Genomic DNA, 25679 nt, shown 5'->3' on the forward strand with positions numbered 1-25679 from the left:
TACACCTGCACATTCTTCTCATAGTATAGAAATCAATTACACCCTGAATGTGTTCAAGCAAAAATGTCATACTAATTAGTGTCTCTGTTAACAGCAGTGAAAGCACACTGGCTAGTGCTCTAAGCTAGTGCTCTGAATGGTTGTTTCATTCTCAGGCCCTTGAGCAAGCTCTGAGGCCTCAATTGCTCAATACTTTTTTTTTTTTTTTACTTCCTTGTAAAGCTGCATTAGGCAGAATGAATTAATAAATATATTTTCATTTTAATACCCAAGAGTTTGCATTATTTCACAACATAAATTTTATTTATACGACTCTGTTTCCAGGTTAATCTCTCAAATCATTTGGTTCAGATAACTGATAAAAACCAACTCTAATGCTAAATGAGAGAGGTGCAACAAATGTGCACTGACAAGAACATTCGCCCTAAGCATCACTGCATTGTTATTGTTCCCTGTTTGTGTGTCTGTGCTTCCTTGAAAACAGCTTTCCATGGAAGTATTTAAGCAGTTACTGAAGAGGAATGATTGTGTAATAAATAAATTAACCCGCTCAACACTCACTCAAAAGAGCCGACTCAAAGAACCGACTCTTTCACCAAAGACACTATCACTGTTTTTTAGTTTTTGTTTTTTTTAATAGCTCCACTCCTCCTTCCACAGACCAGAGCGGATGATTACTAGCATTTTATATCATATATAGTGGATTATATATCTTCATCATACTTCATATCTCAGTGACAACTTTTGCTTGTACTGAATATTTCTTAACCCAATGCTGAATGTCAGTTCCTTATGGAACCACTGAGAGGCAATTTTGTGCTCTGAATTTTGTGCTCAATCATTTTATAATAATAATAATAATAATAATAATAATAATAATAATAATAATAATGATAATAATAATAAATCGCTGTACAAGACAAATGATCTTCAGTATTCTGACCTGAATATTTTAGTGTGTAGGGAGTAAACTGGTGAAGCATTTGCTCATCAAGAAAAATGTAGTTTGTCCGTCTGAAAACGGGAACAAGCAAACATAGTTCCGCAAACAAAAAAAAATTAGCGCCAACACACAGTGCTTTCAAAATCAACAACAACACCCAAACAACATTATAATGGGAAACATACATTGTCTTACAGGCAGTATAACAATATGTAAAATGGCTGTATATAAAAGCCTGACTGCATTGCGGATATTTTAGCAGTGGAAAAAAAGGGGACAGAGAGATATATCTTTTTTTTTTTGTTGTTTGTTTTAGTAAATGATTTAGCTATCTTGATTACAAAACACAAACGTGAAATGTTATAACAGAATTAAGGTGTTAGTTTGTATCCCGCCTTGTTTTCGGACCCTCCCCCTTTGGCACTGGGGATTGGCCATAGAAGGAAACTTCGCCTCGGATCCGCTGTATCTGTAGCTCGAGCTTCACACGAGCAGACGCGAGCGGAGGAATGATACTCGACTAAACCAGTATGTCCTGGGCCAAAATGGCTTGAAAATGACGGATAGTGGGCGGTGAGGAGTTTATCATTTTTTGTTTTTGTTTTTGTTTTTTTAATCGCAGTAACTTTCCGTAAAAAAAATTAAAAAAAAAAAAATCTGACTCATGCGCTGTGTTTCGATATCAGCGCCAGCAGTGAAGCGTCTCAGGCAGTAAGCAGAGCTGGAATAACCAGTGATAAAGTGTCATTACAAAAAAAAAAAAAAAAATACACAGGTAAGGTCTCTCAATCTTTTTGTAACACAAATTGCATATAGCAGCTTGGAATAATCAAGTCATTGAACATAGCATAGATCATGCTGAAATATTGTGCATCCAGAATATGTATGTGGACCAATGTAGCCTAAAGATCAAGCTGATCTAGGGAGACAAAGAAATCCTTATCATGTAATCATCTGGGGACAAAAGGAGATCATTGCTACAAACTGATCTAGAGAGACAAAAAAGCCACCTTTATTTTAAATGGATCTGGAGAGTGAAAAGAGATCCTTGTAATGAACTCATATAGAGAGGAAAAAAGTTTTTACTGTGAACTGATCTTTGGGGGACTAGTTTGTCTGTTTTTACTGGGTACTCCCATTTTCTCCCCAGTCCAAATACATGTACTGTAGGCTGATTGGCATCTATAAATTGTCTATAGTGTGTGAATGGGTGTGCAATTGTGCCCTATGATGCATCCTGTCCAGGGTGGCCCTCACCCTCCAGGTAGACTCCAGGGTACAGGTTCTCCGCAACCCTATGTAGGATACACAAAAATGGATGGATTGATGGATGACCTGATCTAGAGAGAACAGGCGATCCATATTATAATATAGAACCTTATTATGAACTGATTTAGTGAGTATAAAAGATCCTTACATGATACATCTTGAGATGTGAAGGCATGACATTTAGCAGTCCACCTCTTTTCTTACAGCAGGTTTTCTTCTCCGCAACAGCAGAGGAGAAAAGGTGCTCCCACACACAGGCCGCTGATGAAGGGCATGGAGATGCTCCGTCGCTCATCAGTGTTTGCAGCAGAAGTCATGGAAGTGTTTGATCGCTCCCCTACAGACAAAGAACTCGTCTCACAGTCAAAAATGTTGTGCAGGGACTACATTCACTCAAGACTCAACAAAGCTGGAATTGGTTGGACCAAATCTGAGCTTGGATCTACAGGAGGAACCCTTGGAGAAGTGTCCACTGTTCTTCTGTGGCTAGGTAAAACTTGTTTGAGATTCACACTGGAAAAAGTTCTGAAAATACCACACTTTTGTTGTGTTTGATATTAAGGTTAATTAAAGAGAATGAGGTAGGTCAGAAATATTCAGCTGAGGGGATAATGATGATGCTTGTCTAGTTTGTTTAATATCCATCCAGCCTGTCCACACTCACAGGTACGCAACACAAATCTGGTGTATTGTTGTTCTTGCAATAAACACAATTGGGAGGGCTGGCAAGTGTGTTTAACCAGGTGTGATTAGGCAGAGGACTCTGCCGTTATGCTGTTATTATCTCCATTGGCGTTATGAAAATGTATTTGAGATCCATCCTCCGATAGGATTGTGCAATATTAATAGCCACACCAGTATTCATCATCTCCTTTGCCCTTTAAGAGTTTCCCTTATACTTGATTTCATAACCCCTTATAGTGCGTTTTACAGTTGTAAAAGTTTACTCTAGGTCTCACCCATGTAAGGGTATGAACTATTTTGAGACTTATTTAGGGGGCTGTGTTCATTCTTGTATGCTTATTTGTATAGCAGACCTCCCTGCTTAATGTTAATTATAACATTTAAGCTAAATCATGTTTTTTTTTTTTTTCACAGTCAAGACTGTACACACTGTAAGCCCATGCATGTCATACATGACACACGTGTGACTGTATGGACTTTGCTATCTGTATTTTCCCCAAAATTGAAACTCTTTTTAATGGGCTCATATTTGGGCTTATATGTTTTATATATATATATATATATATATATATATATATATATATATATATATATATATATATATATATATATATATATATATAATTTGTCTGGGTTTCCCCTAAGTGCTGTGTAGCGTGAATGCAAGTGAAATATGCTTTTATCGTAGAACAGATCTGATTTGGCTGGGGAACTGCTGGAGGTTCCCGCCCACGGGTTACCCTGCTTAACCCTTTCAGCTTCGGCTGGATTTAAACACTTCTGTAAAACGGAAGGTTGTTGTATAAATCTGAATACTTACAGTGAACAGATCCATTGTCTTCAGGAAATGTTCAACAGCATTGATGTAACCTTGATACATTTGATACACAAGATTGAGGATTTTGCCAGATGTTATAAGTGAGACAGCTTAGAACAGGCTTAAAAGCCTTACTTAAGAGACTGAAAGCGGCTTTGTGTGTTGTCATAGTATAGGATGTCCCAAAAAGTCTCCATACATAGGGGTCTTAGCAAAATATCTTCCAAAACGTTTCATACGTGATTAGTTTAGCCTTTAAGAATGCCTTTGACAAAAGCATAACGTATTGAAATCAGTTTCAGGGCTGGGTCGGGAAGCTGTCACAAGGCTACGATAGACATGCAATGACATGCATAACACCCGATGTGTTAACACGAATTTATTATGAGTGGGAGAGACTCTGTGTGTTATGGCAAATCATCTAGAGGGTGTTTTGTAAATAGAGATACAAGTGTTAACCTCCCCTATGTATGGAGGCACCACTGTCTTTAAAATCTTATTATTTTTATAAAGAATGTATAGATATGGCAGCAGTTTTTTTCCTTCATCTTGTCGAGTGTAAAAACACACATAGACCTCCACACAGAATACCCACCAAGATTCATTGCATGATGGTGCATTAATCCACTGCTTCTACGTTGTTCTGTTTCCTAGGTGATGAGCTTGAATACTTGCGACCCAATGTGTACCGCAATGTGGCAAAGCAACTGAATATCACTGTGTCTTCGGAAGGAATTGTTTCTGATGCCTTTCTGGCTGTAGCTGCAGAAATCTTCTCCACAGGTTAGTCATATCAATACTCTATGTGCGAATCTAATTCTGGAATAGAATGGGATGATACAATCACAGTTTTATAACAAGACACTCCAATATCTTGTTTGTTTGGTATATTATACTATTTGTTAAAACAACTAACGTCAAAGAAAACAACGCTAATTGACACGCTATGCTCCGATTGCAGGGGAAGCGTTTAATTACTTGATCGGTAAACTGTTAAAATGTCATCACTGTTGACATTTAAAATCATACATCATATACGCCCACTTTGTTTATTGTTCTTTTATTGATTTTTAAGGAAGTATATGTGTAAGGTTTAAATATTATTGCCCTTGTCTGGTCCACACTGGTGCTGAATTCTAATGCAGATGAAGCCCAGGGCCATTGTTCACCAGGCAAGGTAATGGAAATATTCAGAAGAAACCCAATATGGAGTCCACATTTAGACAGCAAAGACCACAAATTAATATGAAACACACAATTCCAGTGTGCCTAAAGCTGTGTGAAGTCAAGCTTCGCTCTTTCTAAAACTGCAGAAAATGGAGTATTATGAACATTTATATACACATACACTGACAGTGCTGCTCTTTTCTAGTGAACACAATCAGATCTTTCAGTGTAAACAATGTCTGTGTTCAGAGCGCGAAGAGAAGAGAGAGAAGTCCCATTTTCCTCTGCACTCTGCAAGTTTCCAGTCTGTGTAGAATTTGGAGAAGAATGTCTCCATGGCTTTTTGCTCATTCTTTCAGGCTTAAACCATTTAGAGGATATGTAAACCCAAGATCCCATTTTCATCCTTTTGGAGTGGTGAGCTGGCGCTAGCTAAACCCTATACTATTTTTGGAAGAATTGAACCTTCTCTATTTATTTTTTCATAAATACTTTCGCATTGTTCATGAGGCAGAATCCATGCCTGATATTGGTTAAAATTCCAAGTGTTATTACTTTGCATAGTAAAGTATAGTATGTAATGTATAGTAAGTACTTTCTATGTGGAGTTTCTGTTCATATTGTCCAGTATTTGTGGGATCACACTTTCCTCTTTACAAACCGCATCAACTTAGATATGTTGTCATGAAGTTTAAGAAGTAGAAGGAAATCAGCTAGTAGGTTATTGCATAAGCCTCATAAAACGCTGCTTTTATCTGAAATGTGGCTCACTGCAATGTGTCAATAAAAACTAGCAAACTCCTATTTTGGTGGATATTTGTCTTCGTGGGCTGTAACAATGAGTCAGATACTTGCTGGCTTTTTCAGTAGGTGTGACACATAATCCTAACCTCCTCAGTGTGTCTGTGCATTTACCGAGAACAACTTTTCCTTTGTACTGGATTTGGACAGAGGCATTTACAGGAAGTTTCAATAAAACAAGTGTCTTGTTTCATTGTTTGGGAGATATATATGGATATTTCACACTCTCAGTACTCGACTTCAGGAGATTTGTATGTTTAAGACTGATCCATGAGTGTAACCCGAGGAGGTCACAGATCACAGTGAGAGTAATAGGTGAAGGAACTGAGTGAGGATTGTGTGAGGGCTTAGTTTTCTTCCCTAATGGAAGTGTTTTCCCTGTTGTACATTTCTTATACAGTCTGTTAAGTCTATTTATTGACTTCCTTATCAGGCTTAAGCGATTTTCTTGCTCACTTGAGAGGGAGGAAAACGTGGGTGTTTTCTGGTTGGCCAGAACTTCAAACCAAAGCGTTTATCACTGAGCCCAGGCCTGGATGTTAACAGAGTGACACACTATCTGCCTGCTCTTGCTTCCTCTCTCTCTCTCTTGACATATCAATTACATATTTATTATAGTTTCTCATATGAGCTGAAGAAATACGCTTGAATTTCACAATGTTTGGCTATCCCCACTTCAATATTTACTTAGACATTCTAATAAATTTCCTAATTCGTTACATAAAAATGTAAAGATTTAAAGGTGTATTTGGGTGTCGTCATTTAGTATTGTAGTACCTGACATAACAAGAAAGTAGTTTTATTTAGGTTTGACGTACTATAAATGTAAACATAAGACATGCGATATCAAGCAGTATAGGTACCAAATCATGTTGACTCAATTAGTCCTCTCATGATCACTATTATGCTGTCTGCAATTTAAACCACAGTTAAAAACTTTGCTCAGTAAAAGCCTATTGGCTGGCTGTCAGTGTGTTTAATATAAAGCCAGTGTGTCCTGGGGAGGCAGAGGATTCTGTGGATTTTTAGGAGGAAACGGCTGCTCTGTTCCTGACCACTCGACAGCTCCCCTGACTGTTATGTAACACACACACACACTCACACACACACACACACCTCCTCTTCCCTTCCGCCCTGTGGTGTTTAGAAGATGAGTTGCCTGGCAGTAGCTTTATCATACACATTTCTGTCTCTATGCACACTCACACACAGCTAAGCTGGGCAATTTCAAACAGTGATTATATGCAAATTCATTAGCAGCTATTTGGGAAACACTGTAATATCTGTTAGAAGTGATAAACATTGGATTTGATGATGTGATTAAGTGTGATGTGTATTAGTTGGGTAACCGAACACTGTCTCCCTCTCCCTCCCTCTCTCTTGCTTTCCGCAGGGGTGACGTGGGGTAAGGTGGTCTCTCTGTATGCAGTAGCTGGAGCACTGGCAGTGGACTGTGTCCGGCATGGCTACCCAGCTATGGTACACACCATTGTAGACTGCATGGGCGAGTTCATCCGTAAGAGCCTGGTGTCCTGGTTAAAGAGGAGAGGAGGTTGGGTAAGTATTCACCAACACTTTCTATGGCAACATGACAAAATCTAAAATGATACTCACTTGTGTTATACAGTGTTATACCATATCAAAATAAGCTATTTAACAAGGAATAGAAAAACGGAAATATATAAGTTAAAAGATACCTATGAATAATTATTACTATGAGGTTATATTTGAGGTTTTTATTTGTTTAGATCATCTAGCAATATTTGTGATAAAATATTCAAAAAATATATACTACTCGCTTTTAGGGTATGCTTTAATATAGCTGTATAGGACAGTGCTGTTGAATTCTCGATTCTGATTGGTCAGAAAGTATTGTTTAATTTACTATTACAGAACCACTCTGACAGTAATAACCACCCTAACACTAAATAGCAGCTGGAAGCTTACATCTGAGTAGCAAATGATTACATTTATTAATTTGGCAGATACATTTATCAAATGTGACCTACAGCTAAGCTAGGAGAAAGGTTTTGCTCAATTTGTCTATTGTGGAGCTTGGTAGTGCTAAGATTTGAGCTCACAGCCTTCGGGTCATAAGCCCAGTAACCTGTTTTCATATATTCCTATATATTCTCTTTGGCATGAGTTGATTTGGAAAGAAAAGAGGTTCTTGTTTGCCTGTAACTAATGTTGATGGCCGACACGCTGTAAATGAGGTGGAGCAGGGCTGAAGACAGAGTGCAGAAACGCACTGCAACTATTGTACCAAAATCACTGTAGGAGTTCTGTTCAATATTTTACATCCTGTTCTTCAATCTGTGCCCTACTTGTATCTTCTACATCTCTGTGGTAAACAGAGCAGGACGGAATGAATAGAGAAGGACATACCGCGCTGAATGTTTTAGTAGAGTCTTCACCACGGTGGTCTCTTTGCAGACAGAGCAGGAGAGCGAGAGAGTGCAGCTGTAAAATATAAGCTAAACAAATGAAATTAAACAAAGGCAATGTATGCCAGTTTTACAAGAAGCACTTAACAGAAAAGTACTGGATGTCTGCCTTTTCTGGTTTTAATATCAATCACTGAGACACAACAATCTTCAGCAATCTGTGATGTGGAGTTTCTTTGGCTTTCTTAAGAGCCTGGCACATACACAACAGGATTAATTAGTTGCAGTTAGCAGCGGGACATTTATTTACTGTGTCCTTGCCTGTTGAAAAAAGAAATGTAATTTCTAATGCACTTTATCATTCAATGCCTTTTTTTGACTTAAAATACACTATATTGCCAAAAGTTTTGGGACGCCTTCCTTTACATGCACATGAATGTAATATGGATTTGGCCCATCCTTTGCAGCTATAACAGCTTCAACTCTTCTAGGAAGGCTTTCCACAAGGTTTAGGAGTGTATATATGGGAATTTTTGACCATTTCTGTCTAGAAGCACATTTGTGAGGTCAGGCACTGATGTTGGATGAGAAGGTCCGGCTCACAGTCTCCGCTCTAATTCATCCCAAAGGTGTTCTGTCGGGTTGAGGTCAGGACTCTGTAAAGTTCCTCAACACCAAACTCACTCACCCATGTCTTTATGGACCTTGCTTTGTGCACTGGTTCTCAGTCATGTTGGAACAGGAAGGGGTCATCCCCAAACTGTTGCCACAAAGTTGGGAGCATGAAACTGTCTAAAATGTCTTGGTATGCTGAAACGTTTTCCAATATAGTGTATATATGTTTGGGTAGGTTAAGTTTGAGTCAGTATTTGGCAAAAATGAAGCTACTAGCATGCTCTTTTGCTTGAATATAGCAGTCCAAATCAAAACTCTTAAACCGTATTAACAGTGAGGATAGCAATGCAAATTTACTACTGCTGTGTCTAAATAGCCTAGTGTATAATCTGTCAGGTTAACCCAGTCAGCGACTCCAGTTTCTCGCATACGTGGCTTCTACGGAATACACTCCCCTGAACTCACACACTCTGCCCTGTTCACAGGACTTCCGACTGAGCACATTAGGGCTTCATTACGCACGCACAGACTTCTACAAAAGAAACTTTCAGTCACTCACAGTTATTATATACTGTCAGTTTGTCCTGCATTCTTGACATTACTGGGCCTGTTAACCTGTTTGCTGTTCTAATTTGACTTGTTTATTTGTTACCTGATTCTTGTTTTCGCCTTTGCCCAGTTTGCCTTGTATTTTCATCGCTTGACCTAAGCCTGTCTCTTGACCTTGACCTTGCCTTCTGATTTAGATTTGCTTGCATTTTGCTCCAATTAAGTTCGATTTTTCTGTTGCATTTGCACCCTTCTCCACACCTCATTCATGAACCTTTACTCTTGTGTTTAACCCATGGCATTTTCAGAGAAATCTAAAATATTAAATCTATAAGACACAAAGCAAATTTGATCTTAAACATTCTGGGATTCTTGCATTATTTTAACATAGTTTTCTTTTTGAGAACCAAGAAATCACAGAGCTCAAAGTCATATTATAATACACAGCACAGAGAAAACTCTTTGTCAGACTCTGTCACATACTCGTTCACATCTTAGAGCATTTTTAGCATTTAGGGGTCAGCTTTTTTGGGGGGGTGAGGGGACTGGAAAACCTGGAATAAACTCAGACAGACAGGGGGAAACCAGGTACTTTTGGCTAAGCCAACTTCTGGACACAACTGAGAAGTTATGGATATGGTTCTTGCTCATGGGCCCAACTCTGACAGCTTGGTTGTACCAGTGTTTAAGATCACAGTGTTCCAAAACAGCAGTTTTATGTCACTCAGCTCTGCACAGTCATTGACCTGAACTCAGGATAGAATCAGCTGTAAGGCAGCAGCGATACCCACTAATCCAATGTGCGAGTACCACCTGCAAAAAGAAATATTCAATACAGTGTTGAGCCTCTAGTCCTATTGCCAAATGCCTTGTATTGCATGTTACTATAATGGGACTAATAATCCATAAAGAGAGACAAGCACAGTGTTTTGGCATGTTTGTGTAAACCAGTGTGAAAAAAGAGAAATAGTTTTTTTGCTCTGTTTCTAAAAGGGCAAACAACTTTCACTAAGGGCTTAGCAAGAAATGCAGCATTCAGGGTTGTTATATGATTAAGATGACACACCCAGCTAAGTATACCTGTGAGCAGCAGGCTGTGTCTCCACATGTTGATGTTTATGCATGTGATTAATCTCCCTTCATTCAGACTGTGCATGCCTCTGAGGCTTTGGTGAGCTACTCGTTATGTCAGTGTCATCTTCTCCCTAAAGCTCTTCCAGTCTGGCCAGTTTTTTGTTTAACGAACACTTTATGTAGCTGAATATGGTGTCAGATTTTGGGTGTTCTCATAATGATTTAATAAAGCATTAAGCATGAAATGAAAGCTGAATCCGTATCAGTTGAAGGTATACCTAAAAAGCAGCTGCAGACAAAGTCATTAGCTACATTTTTCAAGGTGTCCTGGTGCAGAGCGTCAGGACATGGCTCAGTCTCAGGATTTGGTTCTTGCTATTTTTGAACCAGCCTGAAACAAGAATTCGCCTGACATTAACATGGAATGAAAACGTACAGGACATCTTTACAGAAAGCATTTATCTATGAGATGTGAACACGCTGGTTTGTAGCTGTGCCTGTGTGCCTCTTATTGCGTTCTGTTTTACTGATGAAGATCATTATGATGAAGGATTCCTTAATTAATGATGTCCAACCCTCCCTTTCGATGCTCTCATCCCTTTTAGAGTTTAATGGATCGATTGTCCTGTTGTAATTTTCACAGTCAGATTATCAGTCCGTGTAATGCTGACAGAGTAAAGCGTTGTTTAAGCAGCTCGGCAACTTCAAAGCGAGAAATTTTCACCTCATGCTAGCTTCCTGGCAAAGACAACAAGCATCGAGTCATTCCCATTTCATACGCCTCGGTGCACATGTAGTTCTCTCCGACTTTGAAGGTCATGCTGTTTTGCTACTAGACTGAAATTTGTCTCTGATAAAGATGTGTGCTCCTTTCCCTATCTGTTGTGTAATGTGTCGAATGCTCCAAATCCATGTGAAGGGGACTTTGAAGTGCCTACCAAGGCCACTTTCTAGCCACTCAACCCCTGGACCCTCAGTGACATTGCGTGTTGAAATACGACCGTGTGTTGGCTTTGGCTGGGAAACCACATTGCTGTGCACTAGTCTCATTTGCTTGAGAACTTGTGAGCGTTCGCAAAGCTTTATTCGTTTTTTTGGAAAGACATTCACAAAATAACCCGTAGTAGCACTCAAGAGAATCACAATCAGACTTCATTATACACAGTGTTCAAAATATTGTGCAGTGTTCATAAAACTTCTAGTGGCCTTTTATGTTAAAGCTAGCCTACAATAAAGCTTACATTCTTGTGTTGCCAGCAGCTTTTATTTATACTCCTGCATCATGACATTTTGTGGGTCTCTTTTTTGCAGACTGACATTACGAAATGTGTAGTGAACACGGACCCCAGCTTCCATTCTCATTGGCTGGTGGCGGCAGCCTGCACGTGCGCACACTACCTGAAGGCCATCGTCTTCTACCTGCTGAGGGAGAAGTGAGGGCACGACAGAGGGACAATGGACATTGTGCATCTCTTCTGTTTGTGGTGGAGAGAGCCGTCATTTCACCGCTTCGACCTGTTACTGCTCTTGGTGTGTTTACACATGCAGGAAAGTCGCACTGTGCCTTTAATGAACATTTGTGTGTGCTGAGCTGTTCTTTGACGTCTCCATGAATGGGCTTCAAGGGGCTGTAAGGAAGTTCAGTGGGTTGATATCTATCGGTGATGCTACCTAGTGGGCACTCATATTTGAGGGGCAACTATCAGTAGGACACAAACTGCAGGAAATGATCCCATCAGACACAGGAAGAGTGATGTGTTTGTCAGCAGTGTGTTATATTAAAGCCATACTGTCTAGCCCTCATCTGCACTATCACATAGTGACTCTTATTAGTTTATCCATGTTTTTAGTGGACTGCACTGTTTTGTTTTGTTTTTTTTGGGGTTTTTTTAAAAAAAACACTTTATTGATAACGACACGTTTAAATGCATCTAGTGTTATAAAATGAAAATGGGCGAGATTTCTGCTTGAGTTATGCTGACCGGAAGACTCTTTTTGAGAAATAGTATATAAGCGTGTGCACGTGTATGTGTATATGATAGAGAGAGAGAGAGAGAAAGTGAAAGAGATTAAAGGGCATGGCGGAAGTAAACAGATCTGTTATTTCATTTCTTGTCCGTTCAAAACAGAACAAAACGACATGTATCTGAAACCTTCAGTCGTCTATAAAAAAAAAAAAGCCTATAAAACCCTATAAGCACTTTGTCCTAAGCTTCCAACAAGGCTAGGGTGTATCTGGTGTTTCTGTTTGTCGTCATAGCTCTGTCTGTGCTGTAATATAAAAGTTGCTTTATGAACTTTGACTGCATTACACAATCACAACTGATAACTTTTTGTGTGTTTGTTTATAAAATTCCTTTTTGAGGAATAAAGCATTGCTATTGTGTGCACATTGCCAAGCCACACTGAATGTCTTAGAATAAATGCAAGCAAATGGAGAAATGGGTCGAGTTTTCCTGTTATTGGAAATGTGTGGGATTTTTATTTATTTATTTATTTATTTATTTATTTATACATCACAATAATTATCTAACTGAAATTTTACTTTAACTTTTTTATTTTTTTAAATTTTTACTTTGTCCATTGGCAGGATTATAAGGAAATGTGATGTTCTCTTGTTTTCCTGCAATGTTGTGTAAGCCACTGCCTTTTAAGGCAAGTACTTTCCTTTAAGCTGGAAAAATTCAGGGGTTAGGCAGAATGACAACCACAGAGAAATTTGCTCTCAGCTACAAATTATGCCAATTGCAGAGATCCCGTATGATTGCAGCTGTCAGTATTCTGAATGTTTTAAACAGTGGATAGAGTGGCTGAGGCTGAGGCTAACTTAAAATAATCTACAATATAAAATAGCCCTTTTTTGTCACATATACATTACAGCACAGTGAAATTCTTTTCTTCGCATATCACAGTTTTGGAATTTAGGGGTCAGAGTGCAGGGTCGGCCATGATGCAGTACCCCAGGAGCAGAGAGAGTTAAGGGCCTTGCTCAGGGGCCCAACAGAGGCAGCATGGTGGTGCTGGGGCTTGAACCCTGACCTTCTGATCAACAATCTAGTGCCTTAACCACTTAATGCACAAGGATAGTGGCACACACAAAAAAAATACATCTAATAGGAGTGTAGTATATTATACACACATTATTTGGTAAATTATAAAATAGGACATGATTTTGTTATATTTGTATGCACTAGAAAACAGAAATGTCATTCCACAGAAAACACATAGTTTCTGAGAATAAAGGTTTGGTTCTGAAGAAAATATTTTAGTGAACATGAATAGTAACAAGACCTACGAAAGCCCTGCATTATTTACTACTGTTGGCTCCATTAGAAACTGCAAACCTGGATAGTGTTCAGCTTCATTCCTAAGTCAATTTAGATAAAATAACAACTGTAAACAGAACTGCAAATGCACTATAATGATAGCTTTATTGATATAGCAATTTGGATTCAAAATAATAATGTGGTTTACATTTTATAACCTTCACATTAGTGCAGTTACACTTTACACATGGATAACTTGTATGCTATTCAAAAAAAAAGGCATGAGAGAACTGCATGCAATATATTCAGTGATCCAAAGATTTGTACTGAAAACACACCATGCAAAACAACATGACTGTGTGTGACTTTCCAATAACCCCTTTTAGTGGGTCCGCTGTAATAATAGGACGAGCCTCGTGGGATATGCTCCAGATCATTTTGGTTAATAGTGGTAATTGTTGCCAGCTTGACATTAGGGTGGAAAAATGACCAATTTTATATCCTGCCAGTATGTTATACAGTACCAATATTGGAAAAGAAACACCTTTCTGAGAATACTGTTGGTATTATAAGTAATTTCATCTATAACATCAGCTGGCCCTCACTATTCTTTAGTAGCTACAGTATAATGATTATAAAAGATGAAATGTAGGTTGTTTAATCCTGCCACTGATATTCTGGCTATAATATTTCTACCATACTGCCCACCCCTACATGACACCCTTTTTTTTTATCTATCTATATTCAGTAATGATCAACTCTGATGTCTTGTTTGCACATATAAACCTTTCATTTCTATCTTTATTACGAGCTCAGACTTTGTTAACTTTATAAATCAGGATATACCGTCATCTAGTGGTCAATAATAATATGGCTACAACTGTCGACGTGTCATCATAAGTGGCAGGGTATTACAGAGGAGAGAAATAACTGTTCAAAACTAACAGATTGTTATACAATTTGAGAGCAAACATTATTAAAAAAAATAAAATTAAATTAAAAACGAGAATGGACAAGTACAAATAATATCCTGCTGGTTAATGATATACGATTGTAAGACATCCACTTGAATTAAATGATTTTTTTCATTTATTATGTGTTATTTTATGAGGTTAGCAATTCTGAAGGGTGCAAATAATATTATGTCAATTTTAAGATGTGTGTGTTTCCTCATTCAGAGATGTATATCAATATGATAAGGACAATATTGGATTCTGTTGGTTCTGATCTTTTGTAAAAAAATCAGAAGTGTGTATTGATTACTGTTGAGCGGATTAGAAATGATTCAAACTCTACTTTTCTGAGAAAAAGATTTTTAAAAGGAAAAATGAAATTAAAGGACATGTACTAAAGGTAGGAGTGTTGCACTGTAACAGTAATTGCGACATGGGGGGGGGGTCACATGGCAGTTTGTGCAATATCACATGAGTGACTGGTCAGCACTCTGCTGGACCACCTGCTGGACTAGACAGAGTGGTATCACTTAAATGTTGAAGTGACCAGACAGACACGTGGGAATTCTTTCTTAGTGCCTGCTTTCTCTTTACGAGACACATAGGTACATCAATACAATACAGAACCTGCTGCATTTTCACCAGCTTCCGGGTTAGGCTGCTACTCTGTTACGTCACCCTAGGCGTTGCAACGCTCTAAGAGAGTCCCGCCCACGTGCATGAGTTCATTGGATGTTCCTAGCCTCTTTTTCCCCCAGTCCATGATTTCTATTGGAGGATTTTGGTGTCACTCAGAATTCAGTCAACAAGATAGGGTGAATCACAACTGACGGGATGGATGCGGGTAAGGCTCTTTAGAAAATACTATTACTCTGCATTTTTGTACAACTTTAATCCAATCAACAGTAAAACAAGCTGATATGGAGGATAAGCAGCGTGTCCGTGTGTGTGTTGAAGCAGATGTCATGATTCGGTGTAGGAAATCTGATGTAGGCTTGTGTCCAGAAACACACACAGATAACAGTTGGACAGCAGATCGAGTCGATTTTCAGTGCTGGAATAACTGACAGGGAGGGATCACTATTAAAAGGCTCTATAATTATTATGATTAAAAAATAGTAATGGATTGTTAGAGATCTAGGCTCTAGTTGTAATGGTGTAAATGTCCTAGACGCCCTATGAACGGACGTGGTGGACTTCATTAAGATCTGATGATGATGATGATGATGATGATGATACATGACGTGTTAAAGTTACTGTGTCTGCAGTTCTAGCAATGTCATGTTATTGCATCATCATAGCAAAGATGTTCATTAGCTATTAGATGTCGTGCATTATTTAGTATAAGTTGATCTCTCGGTGTTTCACTGGGATGCTCCGTCTTTCCATCCCAGCTGATCCCTACAATACTTCCACATTACTATAACTGTTCTGTTTGTTTCTCTCTGGACAGCTACTCTGACCTATGACACACTACGATTTGGGGAGTTTGAAGATTTCCCAGAGACATCCGAGCCTGTCTGGATTCTGGGGAAACAGTCCAGTGCTCTGACAGGTAGGACACTGATGAGGAATTAGGCTGCATGCTGATGTGTTTCTAACATGTTTTGTCGTTTTGCAGAGAAGGATGAGATTCTGTCGGACATTGCTTCGCGCTTGTGGTTCACCTACAGAAAGAATTTCCAGGCAATTGGTGAGCGACATGATCTGGGACACTGATTACTATGCAGCTGTGACCTTTAGTAATGACCGATTTGTGTAGCTTGTGTAGTAAATCCAAGCCGTACTACTGTTACAGGAGGGACGGGACCCACGTCTGACACAGGCTGGGGTTGCATGCTGCGATGTGGACAGATGATTCTTGCTGAAGCATTGGTTCGCAGACACTTGGGTCGTGGTATGTGTGTTTACCACAGTCTACCACGTTTTTCCAGTTCATACGTCGACACTGAAGTAATGCATAATATGTGTGGGTTTTTTTTCTTTTTTTTAGAGTGGCGATGGGTGAGAGCTCAGCAACCAAGAGAAGAGTATATGAGCATCCTGAATGCCTTTATAGACAAGAAGGACAGCTACTACTCTATTCACCAGATAGGTAAAAGTCAGTCCTGTGTTGTGTACCTACAGAGCGCTGGCAGAGTTTACAAAGTCAGATGCATTGTTTGAGGATCCTATAGTTAGTTGTCTCTCTTACCTTTAGCTCAGATGGGAGTGGGAGAGGGCAAGTCCATAGGCCAGTGGTATGGCCCGAATACAGTGGCACAGGTACTCAAGTAAGTTGCATTACCTATGTAGGTATATCATACAGAACCATGTGGGGGCAAAAAGTGAAATCCTGCTTTGTAATAAACATGTTTTCACCTCCTGTAGGAAACTGGCAGTGTTTGACACATGGAGCCGATTGGCAGTTCACGTGGCCATGGACAACACTGTGATAATTGAGGAAATCAGTAAGTTGGTATTAGTATAACAATGAATTTGCATTATAAACAAGTATATACAGGTGATAGTGCTACAGTATATAGCTAAACATTTGGACAGAGCACCCGTGTGAGATTTCTGAACATCCCTTTACAGCTTTAGTTTCCAATGTGGTTATAATGACCTCTACATTTCTAGGAAGGCTTTCCACTAGATTTTGACATCTGTAAAACTTACATTCTTACAAACTTACATTTTAATGAGTCTTGAAAGATCCAGCATTATTGCTTTTTTTTTTTGTTTTGTTTATTATTGTTTCTTATTATAACATCATTTATTGGAATCACTCTTATATTACATGCTATAATACAATAGACTTCTACATAGGAAGCTCCCTTATGTCCTTGATCTAGAAATTTTGTCCTGAATGGATTTTGAGTTGGTACTTTCTTAAAGCTGTTGGACTCTAGCTGCCATGTATACAGATATATACAGTACACAGTTATTTACAGTATAAAACTTGCAGTGAAATGAAAACCCAGACTACTCCTGCTTAGGATTGCATTTAAACAAAGTAAATTTAAGGGGAAAAAAACAAAAGGAATAGAAATAATAAGACAAGAAGTAATAGTACATGCTATGCTATTATGTTACATGTTGTAACAGTCACTCAAAGTTAATCTGTCAAATATGTGCAAAAGATCTCGTATCTCCAGCACCATTTGCAAGAGAATGGTCACATCCCTGATCGTGTGCTCTTAACTTACAGAGAGGTTGTGTATGCCATGGTTGGACTTTGAGAGGGGAGGGTGCATAGACCCTTTGGAGATGAATGGATATATGGAGGGGGCATGTGCCATGGCTTTAGAAGACAACGCTGTGTGGAAACCACTTGTGCTGCTCATCCCCCTGCGCCTGGGCCTCAGTGACATCAACGAGGCCTACATTGAAACTCTGAAGGTGAATAAATGAGAGATGAACACCCACTATGCAAAATGTATTTTTATTACATTCTATTTCAAAATGCTTATACTGGAATGCAGATGTCTGTAGGCTTGTTTCTTTCCCCCATTGTCTCCACAGCAATGCTTCATGATGCCCCAGTCATTAGGAGTTATTGGTGGAAAGCCGAACAGTGCCCATTACTTCATTGGCTTTGTTGGTAAGCATTGAGGCGTTCTGATCTAAGCATGTGTGTCAAACAGATATTCTGTGTTCCAGTATTGTTTTATAACGCACATAATCACAAAGGTAGCATTTCAGTTTTCAGCAGGTACACACCTCTAGAGCAAGAACAATGCAGCTGAAGGGAATCCAGTTGTCTTGCTTAATAGTCGGCAGAATAAAGCAACAAAGAGCTGTCATGCAAAGACAGTGTATAGATTCCTGAAATTTCACTCTAGAATTTTTGAGATGTATGTATGATGGTAAACAAACTCAGTTGTTCATCAACATTTCCAAATATTTCAAATTGCATGCCATCAGACATGTCAACTTCAGAGAACAAATATTTCTGGCATTACATCTCACTCCATTTGCTCATTACACCATCATTTCATACATTTTATTTCTTGTCACATGCTTCTTAATGAATGACTTCTTATTTACACGTCTAACCATATACACATGAGCTGATTGGAACTACCCTGAAGATGATTTAGTGCTTAACATTTAACAACTGCCCCCTACAGGTGAGGAGCTCATATACCTGGACCCCCATACGACTCAGCCGGCTGTAGAGCCGTGTGAAAGCGGAGAGATTCAGGACGACTCCTATCACTGCCAGCACCCGCCGTGTCGCATGCACATCTGTGAGCTTGACCCATCCATAGCTGTTGTGAGTATCTCAACCCCAGGGCTCCTGTATTCCACTAAAAGGGATCCCCAAGGGCTTCACATTACTGTTTTTGAAAATGGACACAAATCTGTAGAAATGTAACTTACATAATTATCTACATATCACAATATGTATGCCTGAGGTAGAAAAGTTATATAGGACAGTTAAATAGATTCTACACTGATCAGACACAACATTATGACCATCTGCCTAATATTGTGTTGGTTCCCTTTTTGCTGCCAAAACAGCTCTGACCTGTCGAGGCATGGACTCCACTAGATCCCTGAAGGTGTGCTGTGGTATCTGGCACCAAGAAGTTAGCAGCAGATCCTTTAAGTCCTGTGATGGGCCCTATCTTGCAACTTACAGGACTTAAAGGATACTTTTGATAGATACTGACCACTGCAGACTAGTAACACCCCGCAAGAGCTGCAGTTTTGGAGATGCTCTGATCCAGTCATCTAGCCATCACAATATCGCCCTTTGTCAAACTCCCTCAAATCCTTACGCTTGCCCATTTTTCCTGCTTCTAACACATCAACTTTGAGAACAAAATGTTCACTTGCTGCCTAATATATCCCACCCACTAATAGGTGCCCTGATAAGGAGATCATCAGTGTTATTCAGTTCACCTCTCACTGCTCATAATGTTATGGCTGATCGGTGTATTTCACTATACAAGAAAGTAGCTATGGCAAAAGTTCTACCTGGTGTTCACTTTAGAAGTTGTTTAATAGCCATAATTGTGTTGCAGCCCAGGCAAACCCTTCACATTGTGACATTTTTCTATAGATAGTAAAAAAAAAGTTCTAGTAAATCAAATCGGAGTGGTTTCCTGTTTCAGGGCTTCTTCTGTCAAACGGAGGACGACTTCGATGATTGGTGTGCACATATTCGAAAAGTGAGTAAGCATTAAGTGTTCAGACTTGGTGTTGCTTATTTGTTAGTCTTTTTTGTTAATTAGTACTTTTCTCTTGCAGTTATCGAGCTGTAGAGGTCTTCCCATGTTTGAACTTGTAGACAGTCAGCCATCACATCTAATCAACACCGAAGCCATTAATCTCACTCCCGGTAAGCCCATATCTTTGTGGTCTCATCGCTGCCTTCCCCACTGTATTAATGTCAAATGAATAAATGTAAAGTATCCTTAAATCAAAAATGCAAATGTACTCATTTTGAGTATGGTCAGGTTTTGAGTATGGCTGAATTATCCTTTGCAGATTTCTCAGACTCTGACCGGCTTGAGCGTTTCTTTGACTCTGAAGATGAGGAGTTTGAGATACTGTCTTTGTGAGAATGACAGAGAGAGAGAGATCGTTCAGCATACAGAACTCAGTGCCACACTCCCCGGAGAGGAGTAGTACCACTGACATGAGGCCTGCCTAGCATTAGGTGGCATAGTCACCTGTGTAAAACTCAGCTTCCTGCTACACTGACCGCTCTCTGCGTCATTCTGGGTCCTGAGGTCAGAGGTCATCATCACAGGCTCTGCAGAGTCTCAGTTTGTTCATATTAACACTCAACGTGTATCCATTTTGAGTCTTAACACTTTTTGTTATAAAGTGACCGTGCCTTTTTATGCGCCTACACTAATGCATACACTAATTGCCATAACTCACTTTCGGTGGTCATCAGGAGCATGGCTCCTCAGAGTATGCCAATGACCTACACTGCTTTGATGTCTGTAGCAAATTGTAAATAAAAAAACCAAGATGTTAAAGTTACAGACCAAGTAGGTTAGCTTGTGAGGTACAGTACATTTATCAATGTTTAAAATATCTGTACACAAGTTTATTTTAAGATTATTTATTTAATCAATTGTACAAAGCAAAAATAAAAAGGAATATACATTATACTCGCTGTCCTTTTTATTAGGAACCCCTGTACACCTACGCATTCATGCGGTTAGCTATCTAATCAGCCAATCATGTAGCAGCAACACATTATAAAAGTCATGCAGATAAAAGTCAAAAGCCTTAGTGAAAAAGGGGGTGGGGGGGAGCTTTATTTCTCTAACAGAAGGGCTGGCTTGAGTATTTAGAAACTGCTCATCTCCATGGAATTTAAATACAATAATCTCTCAAGTCTTTATACAGAATGGTGCAAAAAAAAAAAAAAACCCCATAAAAGTGACCATACTGTGGGTGGAAATGCTGTGTTCACAAAATGGCTGGTTGGGGTCGAAATGGCAGGAAGTAACTTAATCACTCTCTACTGTGGTGATTAAAAAAAGCTCTGTGCATAAGACATTAAACGATGAGGTGGATGAGCTACAACAGCAGAAGATCCCGCTTGGAGGTTCGATGTGTTGTGCATTCCGAGATATACTGCTTCTTACCAGTTGTAACGAGTGTTTATTTGAGTTACTACAGATTTCCTGTCAGATCAGACTAGTCTGGTCATTCTCCTCTGATCTCTCTGATCAGCAAGGCGTTTTCACCCATAGAACTGATGCTATTCCACCCATAGAACTGATGCTATTCCACCCATAGAACTGATGCCTGATGTTTCTGAAATACTCACACCAGCCCATCAGGGACCAACAACCATGCTACGATCAATGTATTTGCATGATTTTATGCATTGTTCTGATGGCACACAATGGAATGACTAGATAACTGTATGAATGTGCAGATGTACAGGTGTTCCTAAAAAAGTAGATGGTGAGTGTGTATAAAATAAGGATAAAACTTTTATTTAATAAAAAGGACAATAAGAAGTCGTGTTACTTCCTGGCAATGTCCGTGCACAGTACAGGGGTGATTAAAAATCTAGTTGTATCCAGGGTCGGCCAGGAACTCTCCTTAATGTTCATTTCCATAGTTCTCCAATTGGCAGATTCTCAGATGTATTGATTATGTTCTCACACAGCACCTTAATATCACTGTGTACTACTTCTATGCTTCTGGCTGCATCAATCACCTGAATGTGAACAGAACAAGAAAAAGTTGTTGATGTAGGTCATAAAGATCTTCACATGTAGGTATGTGCCAGGATTAAAGGAACATTAATCTTTTTATGTTGCATAACATTAGCCGGCATTACATCTCTGAGGGTTTTAAAGAGCCACAATTTGGTAATGTTTTATTTTTTCCCCTGACACTACAATAGCATGCATTACACAAGAACATCAGTCAACCAAATACCTACTGGGAAAGCCTATCATAGGCAACCTTTCCTAAAACAGTTCGTGGAACTGATGTATTCAGTTCCATTACTTTTCATCCTTTTATGTGACAGTCATATTATGAATGCCAGTATGCAGAAAACATCTATTTAAATTCACAATAATCTCCACAATAAAGAACTTCAGAAGATACTTGTCATTTAATCCCTCCCAAATGGGACAGTTTTTATTTTGTGAGCTTAAAAATCTGAAGTACCAGCTCCCTAAGTGGTGAGGAGATTATAACTTGTATTATTATCACAGACATCATGCACTAAAACTGTGTGTCCAGATGTTGCATAAATGACTGTTACATGAAGCAGTTTACCTTCCAGTTAACCGATGGATCCTTCATGAGTTGTTCGAATCTCTGCTGCACTGAACGCTGAAAAGCGCTGGTCTCGTATCGCTCTGTCCCAAACTCTCCACGTTCGGCTGCTACGCTGGGGTTCAGCTGCAGGAACATCACAAGGTCTGGCTTTGGCAGACCCACATCAGGATTCTTACACCACTCCAAAGAGAAGTCCTAAACAACACATATGACGTCAAATATACCTCTAGCAGCCAATATAACCAATATATAAATAGAAGTTCTAATGAAATGAGGATTTTGGTGCTCACAGGTTTGGCACTGGTGAAAGCCACTCCAGAAAAAGCATAGCGATCCACAACCAGGGTGATTCCCTGCTCCAGCTTTTTCTTCATTAGAGGCCTAAAAGGTGGATGAAAGATTGCACAATGTAAAGAGGATAATAAAACTAAAACAAAAAACCCCACAAGTACAGAATTTGAATATTATAGTAATTACTCTTAATAATAATGATGTAAAAAATATGCATGTTTTATTACTTCAAATACATATATAGGGTATGATAATTATATGCCAGAATAACAAACAAATACAGGCATGCATGCAAAGCACACACACACATCTCTGAGACTGACTCACACCAACTCCCAGCGGTTTGCAGAAAAGAGCAGGTGTATGGTGTGGTCCTCCAGGTTGTTCTTTTTCTCCAGGTATGAACTGATCAGCTGCCCAATCTGTGTTGTTCTGTCTGTGTACACAAAATACACTCGCTGTTCACTTTATTAGGAACACGTGCATTCATGCAATTATCAACTCAGGCAATCGTGAAGTAATAACACTGCTTCTTCAATTATCCTTATTATTAAAGATTGTGTCAATATTTTATACGCAATCACAATCCATTTTTATTAGGAACACCTCTATATCTGCACATTCTGCAGTTATTTAATCATCCAATTGTGTGCCATCTGCACAATGCAAAAAAATCATACAGATACAGGCAAGGTGCTCCAGTTAATATTCATATCCAACATTAGAAAGGGGGGAAAAGTGTGATATATGTGACTTTGATCATGGCATGGATGTTGGTACTTAGAAGTGCTGCTCTAAATACACAATATATTGGCAAAAGTTTTGGGACACCCCTCAAAATCATTGATCTCAGGTGTTGTTTTTCAGGGGTTTTCATGGATGAGTGAGTTTGGTGTGGAGGCCTGACCTCAACCAATAGAACACCTTTGGGATAAATTAGAGCAGAGACTGCGAACCGGGCCAAAACTGGGAAGTCTGCCTTTACATGTACAAGAACGTAATATGGAGTTGGCCCACCCTTTATAGCTATAACAGCTTCAGCTCTTCTGGGAAGGCTTTCCACAAAGTTTAGGAGTGTGTTTATGGGAATTTTTGACCATTCCTCCAGAAGCGCATTTGTGAGGTCAGGCATTGATGTTGGATGAGAAGGTCCGGCTTGCAGTCTCTGCTCTAATTCATCCCAAAGGTGTTCCATCAGGTTGAGGTCAGGACTCTGTAAAGTTCCTCAACACCAAACTCACTCACCCATGTCTTTATGGACCTTGCTTTGTGCACTGGTTCTCAGTCATGTTGGAACAGGAAGGGGTCATCCCCAAACTGTTCCCACAAAGTTGGGAGCATGAAATTGTCCAAAATGTCTTGGTATGCTGAAGCATTCAGAGTTCCTTTCACTGGAACGAAGGGGTCAAGCCCAACACCTGAATTTAATGATTTGGAGGGGTGTCCCAAAACGTTTGACAATATAGTGTATTTCATAAACGGTTTATCTTCTGGGAATTTAACAAAAACAGTCTCTAGAGTTTACACACAATGGTTCGAGGAATAAATAAGGAACTGAATGCTGTGGGTGGAAACGCTTTACTGAGAAGAGACTTGAGATTGGTGTGAGCTACCGGGAAGTCTGTATTTACTCAAACAATCGTGTAGAAAAAAAACATCTTAGCGTGGACAAAAAGGCCAACTTTAAGGTGTTTTGTCTGCAGCAGGAGAAAACCACATCAGAATTCACTCCTGTCAGGAAAAAACAAAGAGCAATGAGCATAGACGAGCAAACTGGACAGCTGAAGATTTCCAGTCTGTATCTGTCCAGTTTGGTTGAGTCTGTGCTAATGATAGCTATTTGTAAGCGCAAGGCACAATATAAATTTATAAAAGTTGCGGAAACAATCGCTGTGTGCAAATCCTCTTGCAGTATGCACATGTTAATGTTAATGTTAATGTAAATGTAGACGGAGTAAAAACACTGAGAAAGTTTATTACCAGGGAATCTCATCATCTCGGCGGCTCTCCCATTCTTCTGCAGAGCATACACAAGCTTCTTACACTGTGTGGTTTTTCCTGCCTTGTCTACTCCCTCCAGCACGATTAAAGCGCCTCTTCTACAAGACATATCTTTATAAAATTAAAAATATTATAAGCTTTTTTAACTGTAAATAAAACACAACCCCTCTCGTTGTTCCTGCTCCAACTCAGTTCCCGCCTGAGAAAACAAGCGCGCGACTATCCCGGTTTAGATACAAATTAAAAGTCCCCCTTTTTAAAATAGTAGAACCATATACCATAAAAAAAACATTTAAAGAAAAATAATAAAAAAAAAGGTTCTTAAAATGCTCTAAAATAGTGTTCTTTGAAACTTGGTCTTGGTAAACCTGCATCTAATGCCTAAAAAAATATTTATTTGAAATATTTCATGCAGATAGTGACTCAAGCTCATGATTGAAGGCCTGAAGCTGTAAAACCTTGTAACACAAGAAAAGCTTGTCGTTTTGCATTATGTGCATGGTTGGTATGGCATGCCTTTAGGATTACATGGCCATACTTTGTGCGTTTAATAATTTTATTCATGTTTGTCTGCAAAATCACACTGTATAGAAACTAGTAATCATAAAAGTGCATTTAAAAGGATATAACTCCATAGTAGAAAACCTCTGTATTTTATATAACTCATACATCATCACAGTGCTGTCACATGATAGGCTGATTAGATAATTGTTGTATTTTTTTTTTGTTCCTTTTGGCTCATGACTGCTCACCAGTGCACAAAGTGGGGTCCATAAAGACATGGATGAGCAAGTTTGGTGTGAAGGAACTTAACTGGCCTGCACAGAGTCCTGACCTCAACCTGATAAAATACCTTTGGGATGAATTAGAGTGGAGACTGTGAGCCAGGCCTTCTTGTCCAACATCAGTGTCTGACCTCACAAATGCGCTTCTAGTGGAATGGTCAAAAATTCGCATCAACACACTCCTAAACCTTGTGGACAGCCTTCCCAGAAGAGGGAAGGGCCGGCCAACTCCATATTGCATTCATGTGCATGTAAAGGCAGATGTCCCAAAATTTTTGCCAATATAGTGTGTGTGTGTGTATAAAAAAATGTCATATATATA

General features: G+C 39.2%; 3 protein-coding genes across 5 annotated transcripts; 2 read left to right on the top strand and 1 right to left on the bottom strand.

Moving 5' to 3' along the window:
* The first annotated feature begins 1406 nt into the window (after positions 1-1406).
* boka (BCL2 family apoptosis regulator BOK a) lies at positions 1407-12748 on the top strand. Of its 3 annotated transcripts, none has more exons than XM_058402381.1 (5): positions 1407-1718; positions 2419-2702; positions 4368-4496; positions 7075-7238; positions 11618-12748. In XM_058402381.1, the coding sequence occupies exons 2-5, from the start codon at positions 2477-2479 to the stop codon at positions 11741-11743; spliced, it is 645 nt and encodes a 214-aa protein (XP_058258364.1). In that variant the 5' UTR covers positions 1407-1718; positions 2419-2476; the 3' UTR covers positions 11744-12748. The 3 variants fall into 3 exon arrangements, with proteins under 3 accessions (XP_058258364.1, XP_058258365.1, XP_058258363.1); XM_058402382.1 differs by having other exon boundaries at positions 1409-1718; positions 2422-2702; XM_058402380.1 differs by having other exon boundaries at positions 1499-1516.
* A 2311-nt stretch (positions 12749-15059) lies between these two features.
* On the top strand, positions 15060-20636 carry atg4b (autophagy related 4B, cysteine peptidase). The gene is made up of 13 exons (XM_058402379.1): positions 15060-15369; positions 15979-16080; positions 16147-16218; positions 16324-16422; positions 16519-16620; positions 16726-16798; positions 16896-16975; positions 17716-17906; positions 18030-18108; positions 18638-18783; positions 19628-19684; positions 19764-19854; positions 20004-20636. The coding sequence occupies exons 1-13, from the start codon at positions 15360-15362 to the stop codon at positions 20075-20077; spliced, it is 1176 nt and encodes a 391-aa protein (XP_058258362.1). The 5' UTR covers positions 15060-15359; the 3' UTR covers positions 20078-20636.
* An 821-nt stretch (positions 20637-21457) lies between these two features.
* dtymk (deoxythymidylate kinase (thymidylate kinase)) lies at positions 21458-24803 on the bottom strand. The gene is made up of 5 exons (XM_058402383.1): positions 24552-24803; positions 22899-23007; positions 22571-22661; positions 22278-22475; positions 21458-21705 (listed from the first exon to the last, which is right to left on the bottom strand). Exons 1-5 carry the CDS (start codon positions 24679-24681, stop codon positions 21595-21597), a joined length of 639 nt encoding a protein of 212 aa, XP_058258366.1. The 5' UTR covers positions 24682-24803; the 3' UTR covers positions 21458-21594.
* Positions 24804-25679: the final 876 nt, after the last annotated feature.

This window comes from Hemibagrus wyckioides, linkage group LG11 (assembly GCF_019097595.1).
Source record: "Hemibagrus wyckioides isolate EC202008001 linkage group LG11, SWU_Hwy_1.0, whole genome shotgun sequence".
NCBI lineage: Eukaryota > Metazoa > Chordata > Actinopteri > Siluriformes > Bagridae > Hemibagrus > Hemibagrus wyckioides.

Bases quoted from the DNA above. Each gene is read 5' to 3' on its own strand.
- boka (XM_058402380.1), top strand. The intron at 2,703-4,367 runs GTAAAACTTGTT...TCTGTTTCCTAG, and splicing joins CACTGTTCTTCTGTGGCTAG to GTGATGAGCTTGAATACTTG. The intron at 4,497-7,074 runs GTTAGTCATATC...TGCTTTCCGCAG, and splicing joins TGCAGAAATCTTCTCCACAG to GGGTGACGTGGGGTAAGGTG.
- atg4b (XM_058402379.1), top strand. The intron at 16,219-16,323 runs GTGAGCGACATG...CTACTGTTACAG, and splicing joins AAAGAATTTCCAGGCAATTG to GAGGGACGGGACCCACGTCT. The intron at 18,109-18,637 runs GTAAGCATTGAG...TGCCCCCTACAG, and splicing joins TTACTTCATTGGCTTTGTTG to GTGAGGAGCTCATATACCTG.
- dtymk (XM_058402383.1), bottom strand. From the start codon at position 24,681: ATGTCTTGTAGAAGAGGCGCTTTAATCGTGCTGGAGGGAGTAGACAAG. The intron at 22,476-22,570 runs GTGAGCACCAAA...TGTGTTGTTTAG, and splicing joins CTTTCACCAGTGCCAAACCT to GACTTCTCTTTGGAGTGGTG. The intron at 21,706-22,277 runs GTAAACTGCTTC...GTTCACATTCAG, and splicing joins ATCCATCGGTTAACTGGAAG to GTGATTGATGCAGCCAGAAG.